Genomic DNA, 26198 nt, shown 5'->3' with positions numbered 1-26198 from the left:
TTTGTCGGCGCCGTGTGACAACATTACACTTATTAGATGTCCATCTTGACTCATGACACACTAGATATGAATCAAATTCTGCATATTGCTGTCAGAAGAGAACAAAATCATTTTTACAAGCGTGGATGATATTATAATCAAATCTTGGCCCTCGCTTCAATTGCTTCGCTTCATAAAAATTATGCGGTATTACATTATCTTGAGAGAGAGCCTCTTTAAATAATTCTAGCAACATGTCGATGGCCTTTGTAGAAGTACGACCAATAGACTTAATATGGAGTAGCCTCACCGTGAAAGACAACTTACTATGAAGAGTGCACCCTTTGTACAACTCTTGTTTTGCATCCTCCCACAGCTTTCCAAAGTTTCCATGGCCCTCAAATGATTGTGTAGATGTTCCTTCTCAATCTTTCGTCCCAAATATTCCTACACTAGATTGCCTAACATCTCAGTCATATCCTCTCCATTATCATTACTGTCATCAGAAGCATCCATATTTATGTCGTCCATGTCAATCTTCCTCCATTTGACTCGATTGGCTGCTAAATCTAACTCCTTTAGGAAATGGTTTGCCAGACCCAAAGTGAGTATTGAGGATCAATTCTATTTACAAATAAAATGATTCTCCACTACTACCAATTATAACAACTAAGATTTTTTGCAATTCTTGCATGAATATCTTATAAATCATCGACAGGCAACACTAATGCAAGCAAACTCTATAAAAACCTTCACCCTTGTGCATACTATTTATATTCGCCAAAGTCTATATCAACAACATCCAACTCTTCTCTATTGTATTTCTGTTACTTGTCGGCTGTCTATCAAAAAAACCTAATTCTTGGGATAAACATTTACAAGAGTCTTTCATATTTACTGCTTCTATTTGATAAGGTAGTTGGTCCTATCCCATTCGAAAGACTATCATCAATATCGCATATATACTCAGTTTAAACTCTAATGTTTGTAAGAATTTTGGTAGCATTTCCCTACATTTCTCTAAGTATGCTAGTCACGATAAGTCGTCGACCCTATTCATGGATTGAGAAACTTGCAGATCACATATCTGAAAAATGTAAGGAAACACTGAACCAAAATTTTAATTGACTAACACAAGAGTTTAAACGGAATATATTTGCCATATAGATGATGAATCACAAACTGTCCACTTTGGACAATTCAAGAGTTGTACCTAAACATTCTTTAAGAGAATATTTGGCCACAACTCTCAAATGAATCTAAGGTTCAATTGCATATAAAAATAACTCTGAAATCCATCTAACTCCTAACTAGTAAATCATGCCACTAGTAAACCAACTCCTACAATTATTACATTTGAAATCAAATCACATTCCAAATCACCAATATTATTATTATTTAGAAGTACAAATTTTTATTTAAGTATTAATAATTCTTATGTTTAGTATATTTTAAATTTTAATTTTAATTTAAGTATTACCTATTTTTTAATTCTTATGTTATTATCTTTTAAATAATAATTATAATTTAATTTCACTAAATTTTTATTATACATTATAGTTTTAATTTAAGTGGAAGATCATTCATATGTTCTTCTTTTTTCAAGTATTAATTATAATTTATCTCTACTTATTTTTAAATATACATATAGCTTTTAACCTAATATCTTTTAGGTATTAATTCTAATTTAAGTATTAATAAATCTTATGTTTCTTATTTTTTAAGTATTAATAATAAATTTAATTTCTTTTTAATTATACCTTATAGTTTTTAACCTAATTATCTTTTAAGTATTAATTCTAATTTTAAGTATTAATAAATCTTATGTTTCTTATTTTTTAAATATTAATTATAATTTAAATTTACTTATTTTTATTTATACCTTATAATTTTTAATAAATTATCTTTTAAGTATTAAACTTGAGTTTAAGTATTACAACATATGACTTTTATGATAAGAGTACAACTGTTCATTACATAAGATTGTCATAGATTGTTTTCTTGATTGCGGTCTTGATGGGTTTTCCATGGGCCATTTTTGTTATCACGGTATTCCTCCACCTAAGTGAGGGCATTATTATTAAACTTGGAGGGGGTCACTATTGGACATGTGACTTCCTGCTCTTCTTTTAAAAAAAAAAAAAATAGGAGTACAACCGTTCGAACACTTCAAATTCTGTTCGAACAGGATAACGCTTTCGAGGGAAATCATTGTGTTTGAATGGTTGCAACCCAGATTCTAGACACGAAATAGAGACAAAACACAATCTCAGATAATACATTTATGGGATAAGCACAATCTCATAAGATGCATATTTCACAAACATTGTAAAAACACAAATATATTTTCCTATTTGTTCAAAAACAAAAATAAATTCCCACATCCAAATACAAATATATTTACATGTTTTCTCACATTCAAATACAAATATAATTCTAACCTTAATCTTTTGTTCAAAAACAGGAAGGAAAAGAATAAATTAAATTGAAGAGAACATAAATTTGAGTTTTTTAATAAAACAATTCTATGGAAATAGAATATCAAAGCAAAAAAACTTAGCAAATTGAAGAGAAAGAAAGAGTTGATGTTAGCACGGTCTCTCCTTTCTCACGCTCACGATCTCTCTCACGCTCTCTGTATCTCAAAAACAAAATTTCCCAAATGTCCACACGTTTTTTACTTCTGGACGTCTTATTTATTATTTTTCTCATTCGAACAAAATTTACTAATCGTTCGAACTCGAAAACAGAGAAGCAAGAAACATTTCCCGCCTGGATCAATTCAGCTGAACATTAATTATATACATTCGAACTGATAATTGAAAGTGTAATATAGTGCAAATTGACTCCGCCACAGCTTATCAATGGCACCAACATATTTTATAAGTTCAAACGCTATAAATTTCCATTCGCACATAATTAAACCGTTCGAACAGTAATAACAGGCCGTTCGAATGTACAATATATATATATATATATCTAATTTTATAACTATATATATAAAAGTGTAGGTATATATAAGTATAATATTTATGTTAAGAATATATATAAGTTAATATGTATAGTATATGTTAAGAATATATATTAGTCTAAATATATAGTAGAAGATAAGAATATTGTAGTGTATTATAAGTATATTATATAAGTATATTAAAATATATAAGTATATTTTATATAAGTATACCATATAGTATTAGCATAAGTATATACCATATTATATGATAGTTATAAATATACAAGTATAGTATATATATATAGTAGTATATAATTAAATAGTTGTATATATAAGTATAATATATTGTAGTTTATAAGTATATATAAGTAGTATAAGTATATATACTATATTATATAACAAATATAATAATAACTAAAGGAATATTTCTTTTTTTGTTGGACCGGTATTCGTAAGATGTTCGAACGAATAAAATATTTATGGAAACTATTCGAACGACATAACTATCTTGATAAGATACTGTGATGCCTGATGAAATCGATGGCCTCGCTGATCATGAGGTTAGTCAGTTGGTTGTGGGTCCAGATGCTCCTTCCTATGATGGGAGCAAGAGCATCAAACAGGTGCACTTATCTAAATTTTTCAAGATCACGAACATTATAATAGCCAACAACATCGATCCACAACTGTACAAGACTAAGGTGAGCATGGATCGGACACGATTTATGTTACGGGTCACTCGTAGGGTGCCTATCGACGTAGCGAGATATATATTCGCTAGGATAATTTCAGAAGCCACCTATACTACGACAGGTAAAGTTTTATTTTATTCAGCATACTTGGTTACTCCTTTTGATATATATAATATTTTTACTTATGAAAAAGATTTTATGACAGATATATTGTTGTTTGGTGTCCTGCTCACACGATTTCTTTTAGTGAAAAGAGTCAGGACAAATGCGTTTGAGCATGTTCGGGAGCTGATTAGACTGATCAATTGGACGACCTTGTCTCGTAGCATCGGACACTGCAGATTTCATTTTTGTGCACCCATTACAGAGGCAGTCGACATTCAAGGAGGTGCATAGGGCATGTCTAGCGAGGTATCTACATAGAGTGCATCACGTAGTGCTACTGGTGAAGAGATTACAGATATCATGTGTACAGAGATGCGCGCACAGACATTAGAGATCATTGATGTAGTCCGAATCGCCCCGCAGAGACCGAGTCAAAGCTCATGTCTCGAGTGACTGATATTGAGACACGCCTTGCTGGAGTTGAGGCAGTGCTACACGATCAGGCCTAGTAGTGTATATCTTTTATTTGCATTAAATGAGTTTTTTTGTATGGACAATCATGACTATTTGTATTTTGTATCAATAATTTAAATATTCAAATAGTCATACATTATATTCCCGCCATACATTATATTTTTAGGATGCATTAATGTATGGTTTTTTTTTTAGTTTTTGCTAGCTTGTTTATTATTAATTATGTTTTTTTTCATTTTACATAACGTTCACGATAATAGAAAAAATGACACTATAAGTAATATTTATTTAACAAAAAATCTTATTTAACATAAAATAAATCACTAAAATATTTTTTCATTAATTACATAAAATTAATTTATGAATTCATAAATATTTTATGTTTCGTTCGAACAAGGTTTAAAAAATTCCCCGACAGTTTTTAATTTAATTTCACACCAACTGATCCATTCGAATGCATAAATGTTGTGTTCAAGCGCAATATGTGTAGTTCAAACAATCTTGCAACCTTCCTGCCTAATTTCTTACCAAATCTTCTCCGTTTGAACAAACCAATTGAGGTTCGAATGGATTCGAACTTTCTCTGGCAAAATAAATTACTTCCCCGCTAAGATTATTATTCAAACAAATTATAAACCATTCGAACAAACATTAATTCTAAGTTCGAACAGAATTTTTTTTCATTCGAATGAGCTTGATTATTTTAGACGACCTAATTCGTCACAGAAGATCTAGTTCGAACGAATATTTAGCCCTTTGAACGATTTTATAAAGTCATCAATTTTTTTAGACTTCTCCAATAATTACTTTTCGGGGTGAAATTTAGTTCGTTTCTAAATAATTTCATCCCAAAAGCTAAAATTTGTTGTAGTGAATGTCGTTAACATTGTTCTACGGGCGAGCCAGCTAGAATCTGAATGAATTTTTGGTGACTTTCACAACATGATTAGAGTAAAAGAACACAATCATCAATACATATATAAAATTGGTTCACCATATTTGTTGATTATTTAATGTTCCTTGAGAGACTCACATGACTAATAATAAATACTACAAAACTCAGTCGATCCATATGCTTATCTATCCCCACTTTTTAAGTAAAAATATACTAATATAAATCTCGAAGAACCAATGCCTTTAGAAATTTACTTGGCCGCAAAAGTGGTTTTTAGCCTCAACTTTTTGTTCGCCGAAAATAAAGGAACGAAAATGTTAAAACTTGAGTTTTGCTGCAAACTTAAAATCACCACAAATAAAAATTGTCGCAAAACGTCGTCTATTGTATTGACATTTTGCAACAATTGTATTTGCAGCGCTGAATTTATGCTAGGAAAAGTGCGGTTTTTGTGGCGATTCAGCCACTTGACGGAAATGAAGCCTTGCAACAGTAATTATTGACTTGTTGCAACAAAATACTAGTTGCTGGAAATAATTTTGACCACAGAAAGCCTTATTTCTTGTAGTGTTAATGCACTATCACATGGCTTACTAAAAAAATTAAAAATACAAACATAAAATATTAAAGGGAATTTAGGATTTTCGTCTTCATCTTTTTGTGTTTCGAGCACCATCTTATATTGAATATATATTTTAAAACATTTTTTAATAAGCTATGTAGTGCCATATCAAATAGGCAAAATGAGTGGTACAAATTAAAAGGCATCATAGCATTATTCTTAATTATTAGGTTAGTCCGTCAATGTCAATGTTTAAACCTATTATTTGTGTTTTGGTTTTGTATCCTACAAAAATAATCCTTTCTTCTAAAATGCAGAACTAAATTTATCCATATTTCATTTAAATGTACCTCGATAAAGAGCATATTTAGTTTCAGAAATCCACATACAAAAACGTTAATTATTCTCTTTTCTTGATGCACAAATTTCGTTACATTGAAAAGCCTTGTTAAATGTTTTTGTTTTTATCATTTTCTAATTAGATCTTACAAAAATAAATTTAGAATTTAATATGACTCGATGTAAAACGTATGGAAACTTTACCTTAAAATTGAGATCATTATGGAAACCAAAGTGAACTGCCCCTCGATCCCTGGCTCCTCCTATGGGTGTAGTGCCACGCGTTTCATGATCCCATGGATGATATAATCATACATATTTTTTGAATGCCAATGCCTGATAGAGAGAGTGTGGCAGAAACTTTGTTTGTTAGAACACCAAAAATATAAAGCAGAATTTTAGAACTCATTGATGGAGCATAAGGAAGAAGGTTTTAACTGGGGATGTGGATCACTGGTCAGGCGAGTTCTTTGGAGAGGCTTAGGTGTCCGAAAGACTTGAATAGTCTGGGTGCCATCCACAATAGTGTGGTGCCTAAAACTAGCTCCTCCAAAGTGTGGGCATATGTGTATGTGAGAGACTAATAGAGAGAGAGAGAGAGAGGGAGAGAGAGAGAGAGAGAGAGAGAGAGAGAGAGAGACAGTAAGCTCTGCTGACCACTGCTTCCACAAAAGGCAATGTCATTGGATGTTCCAGCATCAAACCTCCAGCAACATTGAGTGTAAATCCCTCATTGATCTGAGGGCAGCTCGTTTGTCAACAAAGAAGTCAAGGAAGAAGTTAATAAACAGTATTTGAAAAGAAAGATCCCTGGCAAAAAATATCAAATAGCAAAGAGAATATGGATCTTAAGAATTTTACCAGGCTATCAATGACCAGGCATTATAAACACAAAGAATCTGGTATATTATAAAAATAAATGTATATCACCATGCAGAAAAATATTAATTTTCCAAAGCTAATTTACATGGTTACTTCTAAAGCGAAGTGAATAGACATGCTAAAATTTAGATCTCCATATGCAAAACATTAACGGAATTTATTCCAATAACAAAAACCCAAGTGAATCCGACAGAAACTATGTAAAGAAAAGAAGATATGATGTAAAACAGCAGCAATACCTTTTTCATACATAGAGAAATACATTTTTAACATGTACTGAGATTAGGTGGGCTTAAAATCAAGTAATATTCACTCATCAGGAAGAGCACATCCAAATAAAAGTGCCAGAAACCATTACCTCGGCTCTGTCCCATCCACCATTTATTTTTCCACTCTTAAGATTAGTTACAAGAACAGATCCTACCACCTCTGCTTGACCACCAGAATATCCTGCAACCCACAGGGATGTGACCATCAAAATCAGCTCAACTTTTGAATGAGAAATGGTCAGAGTGAAGCGCATTAAGCAAACCTTTGATAAACTACCGCGATTCTTCCTTGCTGGATGGTTTTTCTCTGATTATCCCTTCATACACCCCTTAAAGATTTAATTGTTTTTGAAAAAAAAATGGGAAGTTAGAAGTAGGATTTATGATTAAAACTTATCAAGAAGATTATTGATGACAAACCAATAAAATTTGGCAATTTAGAAAAACTACATGGACAGGACAGGGAGAATAAGCTCGAAACATATCTTCTTCCCATACTCATCTTACAGAGCCATCTCATATATAGGTGTGTTATCAAGTAATTTACAAAGCATGCTCAGTGCAAGTTCAACTGCATTGCAGCTGAAGTATGTACGTATCAAAAGACCTAGTCCCCATTCGTCTCTTAAAAGGAGGTAGACTCATCAATTACTAGAGCTGTCACTTATAGGCAATCAAGGCACAGAAAAATAAGAAAACCAGTTGCTCAGGTATTACCTGAGAGAAAGTAGAAGGATGTAGTTTATGCTAAAATCAGTTAAATTATCATAGTAACTAAAGGGGAATCAAGGCATACTGTATCTGCAGTTATCAACAGTGTTGAATGAGCCTCCCCCTCAAATTGAGCTGTACTTTTGAGCCTGGATACAATGGCATCTGCCTAAGAAGAAAATCACAATAAGAAGGTTTAATGAAATTATCATCATACAAGTATATAAAAGAAATAAGGTGCCCAAAATCACAGGAAGATGGGGAACAAATGACATTCCCATGATAAGTTATGGGGGCTATTAGAAAAAGTGCCAGATAGAAAATTCGCTAGACAGGTTGCTCGAGCGAAGCTTGTATAGAGAGTTCACTCAACGTGTGCTTGACACTCCGCTCGAGCGAAGCTCGGACTGAGAGTTTGTTCGATATGCTCGACACATCGCTTGAGCGAATAATGCAGAAAAGTAAAAATTAGGGTTTTCGCCGTGTGACACGATAAATATGTACTTAATGATGGTTCTGAGTGTTCTAAACAATAATATTTTTCCCAAAGTGTATTTTGTGATTCTCCAACACAACAAAATCTTCTGCAACTATGTAAATATAGGCACGTTGCCGGACCACATTAATTTTGTGTCATGTGATTGTTTGTTTTTACTTTGTTTGTCATCGTTGGTTTCACAACACCCTGCGCTGCCAGAGTTAATGTTTTAGTAGCGGATGAGGTGTACTACCCACGGCCCAACCCACCAAAGAATAAACCCCACCATAATTCATTTCAATTTCTGTTTTGAAGTCTTTTTCCTTACTTTCAAGTTGCTCCCAAACCTAAATGCCTATTAAGCAGTTTCAGGGGGCACATCCCTCCGAACCCGCTAGATACACTCCTGCCTCCAAAGCTCGATGAATTGCAATGGTGAGTATTCTATTTTCATATCAGTTTGAGGCAAGATCTGAAACATAATTCACATTCCATTCACAGAAATCACAACAGATAAAAATGACCTGGGTTCTGTCTCACAGGATTTTATCATAAAATATATGCACACAGATGCATACAATTAACATTGAGATCCAATTCCTAGAGGTTCAACAACTAGAGAGAGCTAACAATTAAATATACCTTCGCTTCAGCTAGAGCCATTACCAAATCAGCTGGCTTTTCCCTCCTAATAATTTTCTCATCTATGTCTGCACTCTAATTCACAAGCCCGGTTAATCTTGTGAAGCTCTGTTAAATCAACTCAATTTATCGATTTTAACTGAATGGAAGGAAGAATAAATTAAGAGGCAGGATCAAAACATAGGAAACTGCTTTGTACCATGCTCAATCCTCAAGTTTACAAGATATGGAAAATAAATTTATTCAGTTCATTAAATATTCTAACAGGCTCCATCCCAGATAAAGAAAGCTTTTTTTCACTAATATGACCATACCATTATAGTGAACTCATATCCCATCTCCCTTAAAATTTGTCGATGAGCCCAAAATTATCTGTCATAAATCAAGTGAAAAATAACATTTATAGCCCACTAACCCGTCCATTGTGAAATCAGGAAAACGTTAGTGAAAAGAAGTACAATAATCGTAACAAAAGAGTTTTTCGTATCTTTATAGAAGCTACATAAGTTGAAACGAATAGACAATATTGTAAGACAGTTTTGCGGCGCAACAGCAACGGTATTTTGCGCACTCTTTTTCTCCCTTTCTTTTCCTATTGTCATGTAGGGAAGACAGAGACAAAGAGGTTGGGAAAATGTTGTACGGTGCAAGAAATGTACCGTAAATGCGGAACTGTTGGTAGACATATTTTATCTTCTTTCTTTCACTCTCCTCTTGTAGATGAGGCTTTTGAGGACTCCAACCTCTCAATTCTCTTCTGTGTTAGCCGTAGAGAGAGGAAAGGAGCTTTCCTTTTTCTTCCGTCCTATTCAATTAAACGAATTCTAGAATGTTTCTATATAAATATTGGGCTTAGGCCTCGAATTGGGCCTTGCTAATTCTCAAAATGAAGGAAAAAAGTAATTTACTTGAGAAAAAGAAAGAGATCCCAATTGAGTTTTAAAAAACTGCCAACGGCCCAACACGTTGTGCAAAAGGCATTGGCATTAGCTCATGCCGGTAGCAGCATTGTAATGAAGAACATCCTAAAACAATGCCATATATTTCCTGAATGTTTACACGTTCAGTGCACAGTAGCTGCACAAAAATGGCGTTTTTGTCTCTCCAGAGGCAGACACATTGCCAAAATCAAACAATGCCTTCGGAGTTTAAGCCCTTTCAGTCCTACACAGGGGCGGAACTAGGATTTGGTGTCTGGGGAGCGATCGGCAAAGTGTGCAGTATATGTCAGCATAATTAATATGTACTTTTTGCATGTAACTATATAAAAAAATAATCATACGTTATAAAATTATATAATTTTTCTCGATTTACTCATATTTTTCTAAGCTTTAAGAAAAATTTATAGATTAAGAATAAACTTGAAAAAGTATCTAATAATATAAAAATCATTAGATTTTTTATTGTATAATTATATTAGTATCAATAAGTGAACAAAAAAAAAAAAGCATGTGAATAACTAATAAATTCTTCATAAAAGAAAATAAATTTTTCACATACTCTCTATCTCTCTAAAAATGTCTCATCAATCATTTAGCTAGATAAATTTGCTAACTCTCATATGCAAGAATCTTCCAGATTTGTTTTAACCATTAGATAAACTCTATTAAAAACTTCTAGCTAGTTAACTAATTAATATGTGGTTAAAAACATCTCAAAAGTTATAAAGGAAGATTATGTGCAGTTGATAGGCAAGAAATTTAATGAAGTCGAGAATGACCCAAATGAAAAATAAAAATAAAAAAATCGTGTAACTAAATATGTAAAGTCAAAAAGACAAGAAAAACTTATATGTTATCATTGATATGAAACTAAACAAACCATAAAATGTACACCAAAGACAAATAAAGAAAGATAGAGATGTCAAATCAAGACTATCATATTAATGGACTTAAAGATATTTGGGTCATGATATACTTTACGTTTGAGTGTTGGGGGGCAATCTTAAATATTTTCAAAATATTTACACTTAAAATAATAATTATATAATATATAACACTAATTTTTAAAATTTTCTTTTTTTTTTGGGGGGGGGGGCGGGCAGTACCTACAACATAGTTCCGCCCCTGGTCCTACACTTAGAGCACTGGTCAAGCCAAACATATGGTTCATTACTTTTTGTTAAATCTACTGCATTGAATTAACCAAAGCCATGTTATGAGTTACAGTCAATCAAAAGCAAAACTCGTATTGACAAGTTACTGTTCATCGACCAAGAAAACAATTCGTCCAAGAAAAAAAAATATACTTTGGAAAAGAAAAGTAATTCTATATACAACTATAAAGTGCGTAAACATCGCGTAATCGCTTTGAAAAAGAGTGGCGTCCACTATTAAAAAATTAATTTTTTTTATGTGGGTCTCATGTTTTATTCACTTTTTTCAAAGCAATTACACGACAGTTGCATAATTCACTATTGCAAATATCTTTTCATGAAAAATAATACGATCGAGAAGTCATTTTTTAGCCACTAATTTGTTACTACAGATTATTCAGCATTCTTTCTTTGGAATGAAGGAGGCGCTTGGTTTTGCACCTTCATGGTTTTTGTTATAAATGTTTTTAAAAATATTATTATTAAAAAAAAATAATATTATAATTATTTTGACGAATCCAATGTGGTGTTATATCTTGAATGGTTTTAATTTTATGACAAACAAGTACTTTTAGCTAAATCTTGGAGATGGTTTTCATGAAACGCTAATGCTCGTAGGGCAGATGAATTTTGATAGTGTAGGTGTGGATGCATTAGATTTTGACAAATTGAGAATCTCATCCCTGTGTATATGCTGGATGCGCATATATCTTCTTTGCCAAACAGGATCTGGAATATGTAATGGTTCTACCTTCTTCTCTGCAAATTGTGCATGTAACAACACAATCCCTAACAATCTCCCAATAAAAGTAATTTGATAGACTTTGATTCTTTGAATAAAAGGACCATTTTCTCATTCTTCTCAAGTTGGTCCTCTCTCTCTCTCTCTCTCTCTCTCTCTCTCTCTCTCTCTCTATTTTTCACTATGTCACTTGGAAATAAGAAATTGATCAACAGTCAATATTCTCATTCAATTTGGATTCCTTTCCTCTACTATCTTCTCTGAAACTCTTTCCGAATTCAATTCCTTTCCTTTGTTTGGTTCTCTGAGAATTCTGGAATTAAACAAGAAGTAGAAGCTGGTAGCGTAAAGATTACCACTTTCAAGTTTCAACCCATCTGAGGACAATTCTTCTAGTTAAAGAAGTTTCACAAGCAAATGAATGTGGATAATTTAAGAGTAACGGAAACATAATTTAAAGACACAAACATGTTACATACCACTCATAAGTACTTCACGATATTAAAAAGACATAAAACATACGAAACAAATTAAGGTCAATCGTCATGTCTAGTAACCCTGTTCCTGTTCTCAAAAAAAGTTGACTTGATTTTATTAAGCTTGACCAACACGTCTTTGATATCCATTCTTGTATCAGGTAATTCTTCAGAACACCTCAAGCCTAATTCCATGATTGATGAAAGAATACTTTGCAAGGCAATGGTGTCTCTTCCATCTTCTATTCTTAGTAAACCTTCATCCACAACGTCCATCATTCTATCTGGAATAGATGCAATTACCAACTGCCTCAAAGTAAAGTCTCCAGTGAACATGTCGTCGGTGGGTTTCTTCCTCGTGATCACCTCCAACAATGTTATGCCATAGCTGTAGACATCGGTTTTGATGGATACCTTCCCTTCAAATCCATATTCTAAAAATACTCACAAATTGTCAACAAAGCATTTTATAAGTTAGCAACTTGTGTCTTAATAAAATGGCATAATTAAGTTATAATTCACATGTGCCATCCAAAAACAAAGAGTATATATCCAAAAGCTCTTGATCAGTGTATATATACTCATATGCGTATAAATAAATACATATATATCTTACAGAAGGCAAACCAAACCAGAACTGCAAATGCAAGTCATCATGAGTTTGGTTACATAGTTGAGAGGAGATGAGATGAGATGAGATGTTTTGTTGAAAGTTGAATAAAATGTTGTTATAATATTATTTTATAATATTATTTTTTTATTAAATTTAAAAAAGTAGTTGAATTATTTATTATATTTTGTGTGAGAGTTTGAAAAAAATTATAATAATTATATGAGATGAGATAATCTGATTTTGTGTAAATAAACCTGCCCTTATGCATCCCACCACAATTTTTTGAAGGTCGTCTCAGGCATTATTTTCATAAATGCATATTGTTTTATGCATGAGAGAACAACTTGTGACATGTTAAGCATAGAAGCTAAGCCGTTTTTTCAACATATGATAATTTTGCTCATATAAGTTTATAATATCATGACCAGTCTCGATCTTGTCAAAAATTAAGTGGTGTATATTGTCCATAATTAATTCTTAAGTGAGCCATTTTTGTATCATTAAATTAGCTTTTGGTCTCTAATAATTTTTTTCTATAGTATTTAATTTGAAGAAAATTATAATTTAATATTATATTATTTTTCTTTTAAAATTTATAGTTAGTTGAATGAAATATATTTAATGAAATATATTATTTTTCTTTTTCCTTTTAATCAAGTTTATTGTTATATATTATTTAGAAAACCCAAAAATTAGTTTATCCTTTGCATATAATTATCTTTTATTTATAATTCATATATAACTCGTTACCAATGTTTAGTCTCTTTTGTTTAATTGCAACATATAAAAAGCTTAAATATTAAATTTCCAAAATTATTGGAAGCATGAAATTTCAAAATTTATATATCTTTCTTATATTTCTACTCACTTTATTTTTTTTTTATTGTATTACCTTTTTAATGGTACCTAAAAGTTTTCAATTGAATTATTTATATTAACCTAAAAATATTCGGGCCCCCCAAACTTATAATCCTAACTTTGTCCCTAGCCTCACCTTCTTAATCTTTTCATCATCTTGTCCTTCAAGAGTAAGTGAGTTCATTAGTGTGCAAGTGAGTTTATTAATAGTGTTACTGAAGTTCTAATAGATCAAATGAGGTCATTCCTAAGAGAATCTATGGAGGAATTATAGAGTTCTATAACTATATTAATTTGTAGATGGAGTTCGAGTACTAGGTAAATCACAAGAATTATAATTAATTTGGTGTTTGATCAGTTTGCAAACACCAAATTTATGTACGTACGTACCTGGTGCGATGTAGCCAATGGTACCAAGAGTTTTGGTGTGTGTTGAGTCTTTGTTTTCGACTAAAATCTTTGCAATGCCAAAATCACCCACATGTGCAACCATGCCCTCATCCAAAAGAATATTTGTAGGCTTCAAATCACAATGCAATATAGATTCCGATTGACCTTGGTGGAGATATGCTAAGGCTGATGCAACATCAACCAAAATATTTATTCTCTGTAGAAGATCCAAGCAGTAGTTATGAGAGTATAACCATTTTTCAAGGCTGCCGTTCGACATGTATTCCAGCACCAACGCTCTAAACTCGGGATTAGTGCATGTAGTTATGACCTTAACAAGATTTCTATGTCGAATTGTACGTAACACCTTGCATTCTGCATCAAAACTTTTGAAAGCACCCGACAATTGCAAACTTAGAACTTTTACTGCAACAATTGTCCTGTCAGAAAGTATTCCTTTGTACACAGAGCCAAAACCTCCGACTCCAAGCAAGTTGCTTTCACAAAAGTTGTTTGTCCCTTGGCAAAGTTCTTGATATGATATCATTCTATGTTCCAATGCAGGAAATTCATTAAGTGAAGTCGGTATTTCCATGTTACTTTTCCGAAGTCTTCTCAGCAAATAAACCAATATTACCAAGGTTATAATTGACGCAATCACAAGAAGAATACATTTGATCAAAATATTTTTCATCTCTGAATTTTGGTAGGTAGGAATCGTTGGACAAGGTGGAACTCCAAAAACTGGATTCCCACAAAGTGCACTATTGCCTAAAAATGATTCTGCTGTGAAGTTCACAAAAGGACCACTGGATGGAATCTCTCCAACTAACTTGTTGAAAGATAAATTCAAGTCTTTGAGATATGGAAGTGCCTCAAGGGATTTAGGAATTGCACCAGAAAGATTGTTGTAAGAAAGTTCTAAGAGATCTAACCCTTTTAAGTTGCCAAAAGATTGTGGAATGCCTCCTTGAAAGGAGTTGTTTGAAAAGTCAAGAAACCTCAGGCTTTCAAATGCTCCAATGATGCTTGGAATCTCTCCGGCAATTTCATTTCTTGACAACTCTAGATATTCGAGAGTTTGCATTTTTTTCATGGTCGAAGACAAATGTCCACCAAGGGAATTAAATGACAGATCCAAAGAAAATAGATTTTCGAGGCCCCATATATTTAATGGTATTGATGATTCGAGTCTATTAGAACCTAAGTATAGCCTTTCTAGAAGACTGAGGTTTGAAATGCAATTTGGGATGACTCCAGAGATTCTATTGTTTGAGAGATCTAGCTCTCCCAAATTCCTTAATTGGCATATCTCTTCTAGAATCAATCCTTCAATCATGTTATTGTAAAGATTCAATCTTTGTAATCTTTCTAAACCACTGATTGTGAAAGGGATATTTCCAGTCAAATTGTTACCTCCCAAATCAAGCCAGATCAAGCCTTTCAAAAAACCCATTCCCATAGGAATATGACCCTTTATTTGGCAATTGCCTGCAAGAAAGATTTGAAAGGAAGCCGAAAAGTTTTGAATGGAATCTGGAATTGTTATACCCAATGGATTATTGCTCAAGTATAAACTTGTCAAAAATCTACAATTGGATAAAGATGAAATGAAATTGGTCTCTTGATCTGTAGCCTCACGGCCTATTAGCTGATTTGCATTCAAAAAAAGTTGTTGGAGGTTCTTCAAGTTTCCAAGACTTTTGGGAATTGATCCAGAGAATAAGTTTTCATGAAAGTCTACTATGATGAGCTTGGAACAATTTGAAAGATAGGATGGGATTTGACCAATAAGTTTATTGCTACCAAGTAAAAGTTCTTCAAGATTAGGGCAAGATTGCCCTGAATCTAGTGATGGAAGATAACTAGATAGGGAATTTTGCTCGAAGTCGATGCGTTGTAAAGAAGAAAGGTTGAAGACTTTTTGAGGTACTGCCCCTTTGAAGTTATTCCTTCCCAAATACAAAACAATTAACTTCTGAAGATGCCACAAATCAGTCGGAATGCTTCCTTGGATGTGATTATCCTCAATTCCGAATTCTTGCAACCTTGACAAATTACATATGGTAGAAGGAATGATACCAGTGAAACTGTTACTTCCAAGATATAGGATTTCAAGCTTTTGTAAATTACCAATTAGAGCTTTTGAAATACTCCCATCGAATTTATTGAATGACAAAGATAAAATTGTAAGCTCCCACAATTATTAAATTGCGAATTGAGCTGACCGCCAAATTTGTTATCCGAGAAATAAAGTGCTCTAAGATTGGGACAGTGGCTACAAAGATCATTCGGAAGAGGTCCCAAGATGTGATTAGACGTAACAGCAAAAACGTTTAGAGAAGAAATGTTAAAGATGATCGGAGGAAATGGACCAGTGAGACTATTACGCTGCAAATTCAAGAACTCCAACATTGACAAATTGCCAAATGACGATGGAATTGCACCAATAAGACGGTTCGAATCAAAACTTACCTTGCGAAGCTTTTGACAATTATGAATGGAAGGAGGATGCTTCCTTCCAATTGATTGAATGACAAAATGAGTATTCTCAAGCGATGTAGACGACTGATCTCATGCGGAATAAAACCAAAGAAGCTGTTGTTAGAAAGATCAAGTGAGACTAGGAAGGAAAGGTTACCAATATGAGGAGAAATGGTGCCATGGAGACCCATGTAGGAAAGGTCCAAAGCGGTGACTCTTTGCCTACGTCGACTACAGGAGACCCCAATCCAATTGCAGATTGAGTTTGGTGTTGTGGACCAGTTAGTAGCCAAGATGGTTTTATTTGGACTAGAACTGATTCCAGATTTAAAGGCAATGAGAACAGATTGGTCTGTAAAATTGTTAAAAGATTGGATCAATTGAAACATGCATGAGTACTGCACAAATAGAAAACCCAATAGCAATAGAGGGAACAGATTTCCTATGAGCACCATGAGTGCAGGAGAGAGGATTATGAGAATGTTTATGAAGAAGCATGAAATGAAGTAGTGAAGATGATAACAGAGCAGTGTTAAGCTACTAATATAAAGGAAGTGAAGCCACAACCATTAAGGCTCATGGAAGTCAATATGGGTCCGGCTTTACCAGTCATTTATCGTTAATTATGCATAACTAAATTTTCCAAATAGTAAAAATTCGACAGAATGTTAATGAATTAAATTTATCCATATTTATTTTTCATTTTTTGGACTCAAATAAAAAATAAATAACTTCGAGAATGAGCAAATTTGATTTCAGAAATACTCAAACAAAACGTGATTATTCTCCTTTCTTGATGCACAAATCTCGTTACATGAAAACCTTGTTAAAATGATTTCATTTTTCCATTTTCTAATTAGAGAAGTGATATATTTATAAAATAATTTTATAAAATAATTTAAAATTGATATGGCTCGATATAAAGTGTAAGTATTGCTATAAAAGAATTTTTACAATTTAATGTACTACGGCTTACATCAATTGTAATTTTATTTTTATAAAATCTTTAGATGGGGCATTCCTTGTAAAGCAGTATGCTTTACAAGGAATGCATTATTATGTTTAATGCATTAAACATAATAATTAGTCCGATGGCTACACAGTGGGATGAATAGTTTTGCTCCAACTTAAAGGATAGAGAAAAAGAACAAGATGATGATCAATAATATATAAAATAGGTAATATATATATTGATTATTTAATGTTCTTTAATTGAGAGACTCACACTAACAATAAAATATGTAAAACTCACTCTATCCATGTTATTTGCAAAAGAATCGATCCCTTGGGGCTAATATGTTGTTATCAAAATGAAAAATTTTATTATCATTTTCATACACTACACAATATATTTATTTTTATTTTTTTCTCTCATCAAATGTGTGATGTATGAATAATGAGTAGAAGAATTCAATTAGTTTAAAAAGAATAAAAATAAATAAAAATAAGAATAATGTATAGTATCTGTAGATGATAAATATCAAAACTCGAAATGTTTGGTGATTGACTCCATTAGTGTTAATATTCTTGTACGCCGAAGCGTGTGATGTGCGTCCGTGGTGATAATTGATTCCATTGACTCCAAAACACACTCGAGTCACTCGAGAAAGAAAATTCGTGGATTAGAATTTTGGAGCCGTACGTATGACGAAGCAGTACTACGCGTAGTCATTAGCTAGTGGAATCATGCACGCTTTTAAACGCCGTATGCGTGTGATGTGCGCCCGTGGTGATTACTCCATTGACTCCAAAACACACTCAAAAAGCAAATTAGTGGATTAGATTCTTAGAATTTTGAAGCCGTTGACGTAGTACTACTCGTAGCCGGCCATTAGCTAGTGGAGTCATGCACGCTTTTAACTATATATCTTTCTCTCACTATATGTGCAAATTTTTCCTAGACATGTGAGATTAATTTGATATCCTTAACCTAGGTATCTCTTTTGCCAAATTGTGCATTGTGTATTATTTCTGGACTTTTTATAATTTTATTATTTTTATTTTGAATAACCCCATGAAATATGAGTACTATTGTTTTCTCTTGACATGTGAAATAATCGAATGGATGTTTGGTTTTAGGGAATTTTGTGAAAGGTAGCTATTTTTAATTTTGGATTTTTTTAATTAATAATAATTAATAAAAAAAGTGAATAATAAATTATTTATAATATGTCTTTCGGAAGGAGAAATGCGTATCATATATTGTTGGCCTGATTGATGATATTATCCTATAGTTGTAATCCAATTGACTATTTTTTTTTCCTCCGCAAATTTTGTTATTCAAGGTTTGTACTTTTTTTTTTTTTTTTTAAAGTTTGAGAGGAGTTTACTTTTTAAACGAAGCGGTAACAGTCTTGAAGTCTTTTCCCGAACAGCTGTTCTCACCAGGTACATTTTCCGTACGACTATGGAAGTACTGTAGCAGGCTCTTTTCGAAATGCACCGTACGATTATAACATGGTCTGTCAACGGTGAATGATGGGATCTGGACATGATTCTTATTCGGATGAATCCAAAAAGAAGAGGGCTGAGTAAGCTTTTTCACATCAAGCGGTACGAACGAGACAGACCATGTGGTCATTTCTGATGCGCATATCGAGTACTTGATTTAAGATAAAAATTAAAAATTAAATAAAATATTATTAAAATATATTTATTTAATATTATTTTTATTTTAAGATATAAAAAAATTAAATTATTTTTTTATTTTTTATAAAAATTTAAAAAAATTATAATAATTTAATTAATTTAATTGAGATAAATTAAAAAAACAAATCTCGTGTATTCTACTGTTCCAAAATGACTTTCACCCAAAAAAAGCAGACCATGTTGGTCGTGTGAATCTGTGATCCATTCCGGAAAAGGACAATGCTAGGACATTCTTTTTACGTATTTGATATTTTTATTTTTTATATTTTATTTTAAATATTTTTAATTATTAGAAGAACAAACAGTTGTATTAGTTGTCATTTCTTTAACTATTAAATAAAAATAAAACATAAAATAAAATACACAAAAAGTAATTTTAACGAAAGAGCATTTTTCTTAATTTATGAAAAAAAAATATATTTTCTCTACAATAATGCTTCGTCTCATTTCTCTATATTTATTAAGTAAACAAAACTAAAAAGGAAATATTTTATTATATATTTGTTTACACTTTACATCTTAAATATGACGTCGGGATATAAAAAATGAACGAAAAAAAAAAAATTTCCCTTCCTCTGGACAAATTCGGGCTAGCACTACTCCAGCATCTTTACATAAACTATCCCTGTACGATTTTTGAGTTTTATTAATATCATTCATGTAATATTTAATTGAATTTATGATTATTAATTTAATTAAATTATTCTACTTATCATTTATATATTACATATTTGATAAGAAAAAAATTAAAAAATTATGTGCAGTATATAATATAAGATTAATTATGTGTGGTATATATTTAATGGTTCAATATCTACAGTTCAATATGAATGATCTACAATTCAATAACTTAATGTGATGCTAATTTAAACTTTGGATAACATTGGGTAATAGTTTGTGGAACGAAGATATGCTTAAACTAACTTTTAAAAAAGTATATTAATTTTTGAATTAAAAATATATATATTAATTAAAAAAAAAAAGTAAAAGGCTCGGCCCCGTGGCCTAGCTGGGAGCAATCCAAGCCATCCCTGATCATCAAGGAGAAGATGAACAGTGGATCCATCCCTATCCTGCAAAGGAAGGGGATAAAGTCATGGTTCACATAATAAATTTATAAAGTTATGGTGAACATGCCATTTTTGTCCTTAAAATCAACGGTTGATAATTGTTATATATACTTTTTAAACGGTTCAATCACATTAGACAGGCAGCTTTTTATTTTCAAAAAGTCTACTTACACTCGGCGTGGGTACCCACCACGTACCCGTCCCTCCACGTGTAAAAGATGAAACGCCACGTTTTGTGCTTAACCCAAACAACAGATTGTCTTCTTCGTGTACCCACGAACAGAGCACCCCATCGCGTTGGACTGAACTTTGACATTGCCTTTGGGATGAGTCCTAGCTTTGAACTGGTTTGAACTTGGGGACTAGACCATTTGCTGGAATAGCTTGGAAAGGCGCTCCACACGAAAAAGAAAAGGGCTGGGTCTTCTTCTCATCTTCTTTGTCTACCAACGAAGACGAGCACATGTTAGGTTCTTCTCATCTTCTTCTTCTTAGATTCGGTGATTTTGGGTCTTCTTCTTATTTTGGGTGATTTTGTTGTATTATTTCTCAGTTTTTTTTTTTTTTTTTTGAATGTGTGTGTAAGTTTGAATATATGAATTTTTTTCTTCTTTTCAGTTTTTTCTAAATGAGTATCCACTGGGCATAAGTTTGAAACTTGAGTGGAGAAGAAACATGAAGAAGAACAGGAACAACAACAGGAAAAAAAAAAAAGACGAGTGGAGAAGATACATGAAGAAGAAAAAAATGAGAGAAAACGGTTTTGTCTCCACTGTTCAAAATATGGTAAGAGAGTGAAAGTGTCATCGTGGGCAGCAATTTGTTTTGGTGTTGTCTCTGGGATGGGTTTGATGTGCTTCACAGACTGATTTTGGCGTTGGCTCTGGGATGATTTTCTGAAATCGCTTCTTTCTTTCATTTTTTTAAATAATAATATCGGCTGACGTGACATTAACCACGTCAGTCGAGTCTGCAAAAGGTACCCAATGCCAGGTACCTATAGCAGAGTTGTTTTATTTTTGGCTTGTGTTTCGAAATTCTGTCCCCATTTTGCCATCAAATGTGTTAAAATTACGGCATTACCCACTATATTAACCACACGAATTTAAGATGTCATTTTTGGCCTAAAAATCAACAATCCATGCTTGTTCTACTTTTCGAACAGTTCAATTGTGCCAGATGGCAGTGTTTTGGTATTGGAGGGGATGTTTGGGTCCCATAGTGGCCCAACCCACAACAGAAAAGCCCACAGTCATGACTACAGAAAAACGATCCTGGGGTTGATGATAAATATCTAATATTGAAATAACCATCTCAAATAAGATAACTCCTACAAAGTAAGAGTGTTAAAAGAGAGATAACTCCAAGATTATAGGAGTCATCTATCCCAATTATTAGGAATCAAAGATGATCCACAACATGGACATAACAATCATCTTTTATCACCAACAAATCTCTCTATAAGTAGCCCCTAAAAGGTAACGAACAATCTATCGCATTGTTACATATACTCACTCTCATATACTCTGCTAACTTTGGTATCGGAGTATTCACAGGACAATCAGTGCCGTTACTTACTTATCGTAGGATAACCGTGTGGTCATTCGTAGTGGTGTGGAACACGTCCTCTACAGGGGCACCGTCTGTAGGATACTTACAGACTTCAACGTGATTTTCACATGTCGACTACTCGGTCACACACAAACCGCGACCCAAAATCAAGCATGACAAATGTATATTGGTGAAGGCTAAAGAAAGGCTGAAACAGGCGATGGAGATCGTTGAGCAATTGCAAAAGGAGAACGAAGAGCTAAAGCAGCAAAAGGACAACCCCCCCCCCCCCCCCACTTCAAAATCAGTAGGCTGAGGGAGATGTGCACAATGCAGGAGGAATAAATAGTGACGAAATTGAAAAGAAAAGACTATATGACGAACTGTGCAATTTGGTTGATAAATATCAAGAAATGGCGAAGAATATGGGAGGTTCCTCCTCCATGGAGAAGCTGCTGACTTGCACGGGCCTTCCCTATAGTGAAGAGGTCATGGGCGTGCCTCTATCGAGAAAATTCAAAGTCCCACAAATCGAATTGTACAATGGGTCCAAGGACCCCGTCGACCACCTCAAGAACTTCAAGGCGCATATGACTCTTCACTGCTTCTTTGGAGAAGTGGCTTGTCGCGCTTTATCGCTGACACTGAAAGGCATAGCGAGGGGTTGGTTTGGATGTTGTGTCCTGGATCTATTGGCAATTTCAAGGAATTGGCAAAGCAATTCCTTACACAGTTCATGGCAAGTAGGACGCATTGACGACCAGCCACATATCTGCTCACCATGAAACAAAGAGAAGGGAAGAGCTTAAAGGCTTACTTACATGTTTCAACAAAGAGAGACTCACAACGGACAACCAGGATGAAAAAATCACCCAGCCGCCCTCCGAGGCGGAATCTGGACTCAGAGCCCCTTTATGACCGAGATAGCCAAAAGGACGCCCTCCACCTTAAGAGAATTTTTGGACAGGGCAAACGATTTTGTCAATGCAGAAAACACACTACAAGCTTTCCTAGAACCGAGGAAACAGGAGATGAAGTCCGAGGATAAGAACCAGAGTAGCTCCAAAGACAAAGATAAGAGAACACATGAATGGAACCATCGAGATGAGAGGTGTGAACGATATGCCAACCAACAAGATCAAGGGTGCCATATGATCCATAACAACCACAATGTTCAGGAAAGCAGCCATATGTCTAAGGAAGAGGGCTGCCCCCCATGCGAGAACCCGCGCTATTGTAGGTATCACCAAACTAGCTCCCACGGGACTAAAGATTGCTTTACTTTGAAAAGGCGAATCAATGAGATGACAGGTAGTGGAGAGCTAGAAAAAATGCTAGCTGACTACATTAAACCACAAACGAGGGAGGGATGTCAGCAAGAATGGAAAATAAGTAGGAGCCTTAAGTGCCATAAGCCAGAAAGGGAATGGAGAAACCACTGCCCCCGCCCAAGGCAAGACCAGGAACAAGCTTCGCTTGGTAAAAATCGTACAATAGCAGGCAGTTTCGCAGGAGGCAGCACCACATTCTCAAGTAGGAGAGCCCACGCCCGCAGGGCCAGATACCATGAAGTGTACACATCAGATAGGCCACACAAGTATCCCAGGCTGGGGAAGACCCCAAGCATTTCATTTGTCGACAAGGATTGTGAGGGAATCTTGTATCCCCACGAAGACGCTTTGGTGGTTACATTGTTAATTGCCAACTATATGACTAGGCAAGTCTTAGTCGACAACTGTAGCTCAGTCGACATTTTATTCTGGGACACTTTCACCAGGATGGGCATTAACTTTGACAGGTTATGCCCATCACCTACTCCACTAAAAGGATTCTGGGGAGAAGCCGTCCAGCCCATGGGCGCCATCACGCTCCCAGTCATTTAGGCCAGGGCAACTACGCAACCACAACAATGACAGACTTCCTTGTGGTAAAGGCTCTGTCTTCCTACAACGCTATACTAGGGAGACCTACCCTCAATGACTTGAAGGTGGTAACTTCCACTTACTACCTCAAGATGAAATTTTCAACAGAAGTGGGAGTCGGTGAAGTTCAGGGTGAGCAAATATTGGCGCAGGAGTGTTATGTCCAAGAGTTGAAAGCATGAATGCCCACAGTTTGCTCGGTAGGCAAAATGGGAGAATGCCGGCCACCACTACCCCAAGTAGTGTTATTTTTTTATGTCTAGGAGTGTTATTTTTTATTGGCTACCAAAAGATATATTATTTAGTTTTCACTTCGATCGTAGTAACAACACTAGTCTTTTGTCTGTCAATATATCTCATTTGCCAAATGAAAAATGCTAGTATGTTGTCTAAGTTTGTCCCCTCATTTTGACTATTCATGTATTTATTTATTTTTTTACTTAATGATTTAGAAAGTGATTTTTAGTGTATTGATATTTTTTTTATCTTTTTAAAATATTTAAATATATTAAAAAAATGTAAAAAGAAAAAGAGATAAAAAAAAAGTGATTTTGTGCTAGCGGGCACGCCCAGCAGTCAAAGCTAGGTGGCACGCTAACAGGACTCTTGTCAAATACTCCAAATTAATATTATACACACACACACACACACACACACACACATATATATATATATATATATATATTGCTTTATAGATCGCCTCCCCTGCCCCCCTCTTTCTTTAAAAAAACTAAGCATTTCAGATATAATTTTCGCCATAAGGGGAGGTGGCATTCCTCTTCCTTCCTCTCCTTCCCTTCTTCTTCTATTCACTCATCTTGTCTATCAAGATTTATTTTGTTTAATTTTATTTTATTTTTTATGTTGAAAAGGTAGATCTACAGCTTTTCAACAACTATCGAGAGATATGCACAACACAAAAAGATTCATAGGTCGAAAATAGTTCGGAGGAAAGTGGTGGTTTTACGAATATTACCGTGTGCAGTTCTCACACGCCAACTCTTTCGGCAATTATTCTCGACATATGCGTCAAATCATCGGACTTGCCACTACCAGACCTTTCAGATCTGATATTTGTGGATGAAAAGAGACAACTGTGTTGCCTTCAAGGACTGTTAGAAATTTCAAACTCTACCATAGTTGGTATAAACTGTAATCCATCATGTTTTGCATCTATCTTACTATTTTCCTTTATGATTTCCTTATTGTTTATTAAAATAAAAAAAAAAATTTGTCTTTTGGACGTTTTTCTATAGAGGTTGAGTCATTTCTTTCTATGAAGGGTGAGGTTGAGTCTCTGTTTAACAGAGAGTGTTATCTCTTAGACGTTTGTCAATATAGAGTTTAGTAATAGTAAAAACGATACTAGTTACAACATGAAATAGTGTACTGGTGGAGCTCCAAATGCATGATTTTGGTTTATGATGTCATGTTTGATACGGGGACATCCCATAATGTATCCGATCATAAATGTAAGTTTTTTTTATAAATGAATGATGACAATTTTTCTTAAAAAAACACCAGTCTTCTATTTTTTGCTATTTTCCTCTCTCTCATGTCATGCCTCATCCCTACCAAAATTAGGACTTTTTTTATAACATATTAACTTACATTATAACATTAATTTTTGTAAACAAGATCTTTCCTGTAATATGCTTTGTCTCCTTCCTATATTTTGTTTATTATTACAGTGAATAAAATTAAAAAAAAAATATTTTATTATATTTTTGTTTACGCTTTATAATTTACCTATTAAAATCTGACGTGGGGAACATGTCACGCCGCCATACAAACAACATTGGTCTGTCAGCAAAAGTCATTTCGAAAGAGAAATAATAGTTACAATAGTGAATATGTAAATATCGTGTAGTTATTTTGAAAATAAATAAATAAATATGAAATTTATCTAAAAAATTTAATTTTTTTAATAATAAATTTCATTCTTTTTTTAAGTGTTAAGTAATTTCACGATATTTGTATACTTAACAACTGTATATAATATTATCCTTCTAAAAAAGTACTAACCAATCTTATTATGAAAAAAGACCAATATCACTAGAAAAATGCTTGGATGATTCTTCAACGTGCCCCTGAATATGTCTCTATGATATTTTAATTATTTTTAATAATTAAAAAAATGATTATTAGTGAACTTATATATTTTTTAAATATTTAAATATAATAAAAAAATATTTACAAAAATGTTCAATATGCACTTAGGCACCCTAGCATAGTCCATATGACAAATGCCGATGTTGTCCAGATGACTAACATAAGAGAGGGGGTAAATTGGGTTGTATTTAAAAATCTATAATTATAAATCAAATACACAATATAAAATATGAACAAAAAACGAAGCAATAGTAA

General features: G+C 33.5%; 3 protein-coding genes across 3 annotated transcripts; 1 reads left to right on the top strand and 2 right to left on the bottom strand.

The window, feature by feature from the left end:
* Positions 1-5149: 5149 nt before the first annotated feature.
* LOC121243333 (7-methyl-GTP pyrophosphatase-like) lies at positions 5150-9349 on the bottom strand (the record flags this gene model as incomplete). Its single annotated transcript, XM_041141478.1, has 7 exons — positions 5150-6737; positions 6861-6898; positions 7240-7331; positions 7414-7479; positions 7947-8030; positions 8982-9056; positions 9296-9349. Coding segments are annotated over 4 exons (231 nt in total), but the record flags the coding sequence as incomplete, so codon positions are not given.
* Positions 9350-12098: 2749 nt separating this feature from the next.
* Positions 12099-16357, bottom strand: LOC121254544 (receptor kinase-like protein Xa21). Its single transcript, XM_041154634.1, has 2 exons — positions 14156-16357; positions 12099-12728 (listed from the first exon to the last, which is right to left on the bottom strand). The coding sequence occupies exons 1-2, from the start codon at positions 15615-15617 to the stop codon at positions 12355-12357; spliced, it is 1836 nt and encodes a 611-aa protein (XP_041010568.1). The 5' UTR covers positions 15618-16357; the 3' UTR covers positions 12099-12354.
* A 6466-nt stretch (positions 16358-22823) lies between these two features.
* LOC121243244 lies at positions 22824-24013 on the top strand. The gene is made up of 2 exons (XM_041141370.1): positions 22824-23591; positions 23708-24013. The coding sequence occupies exons 1-2, from the start codon at positions 22824-22826 to the stop codon at positions 24011-24013; spliced, it is 1074 nt and encodes a 357-aa protein (XP_040997304.1).
* Positions 24014-26198: the final 2185 nt, after the last annotated feature.

This window comes from Juglans microcarpa x Juglans regia, chromosome 1D, assembly GCF_004785595.1.
Source record: "Juglans microcarpa x Juglans regia isolate MS1-56 chromosome 1D, Jm3101_v1.0, whole genome shotgun sequence".
NCBI lineage: Eukaryota > Viridiplantae > Streptophyta > Magnoliopsida > Fagales > Juglandaceae > Juglans > Juglans microcarpa x Juglans regia.
Note: the sequence above shows the minus strand (reverse complement) of the source record. Positions and strands in the feature narration are given on the sequence as shown.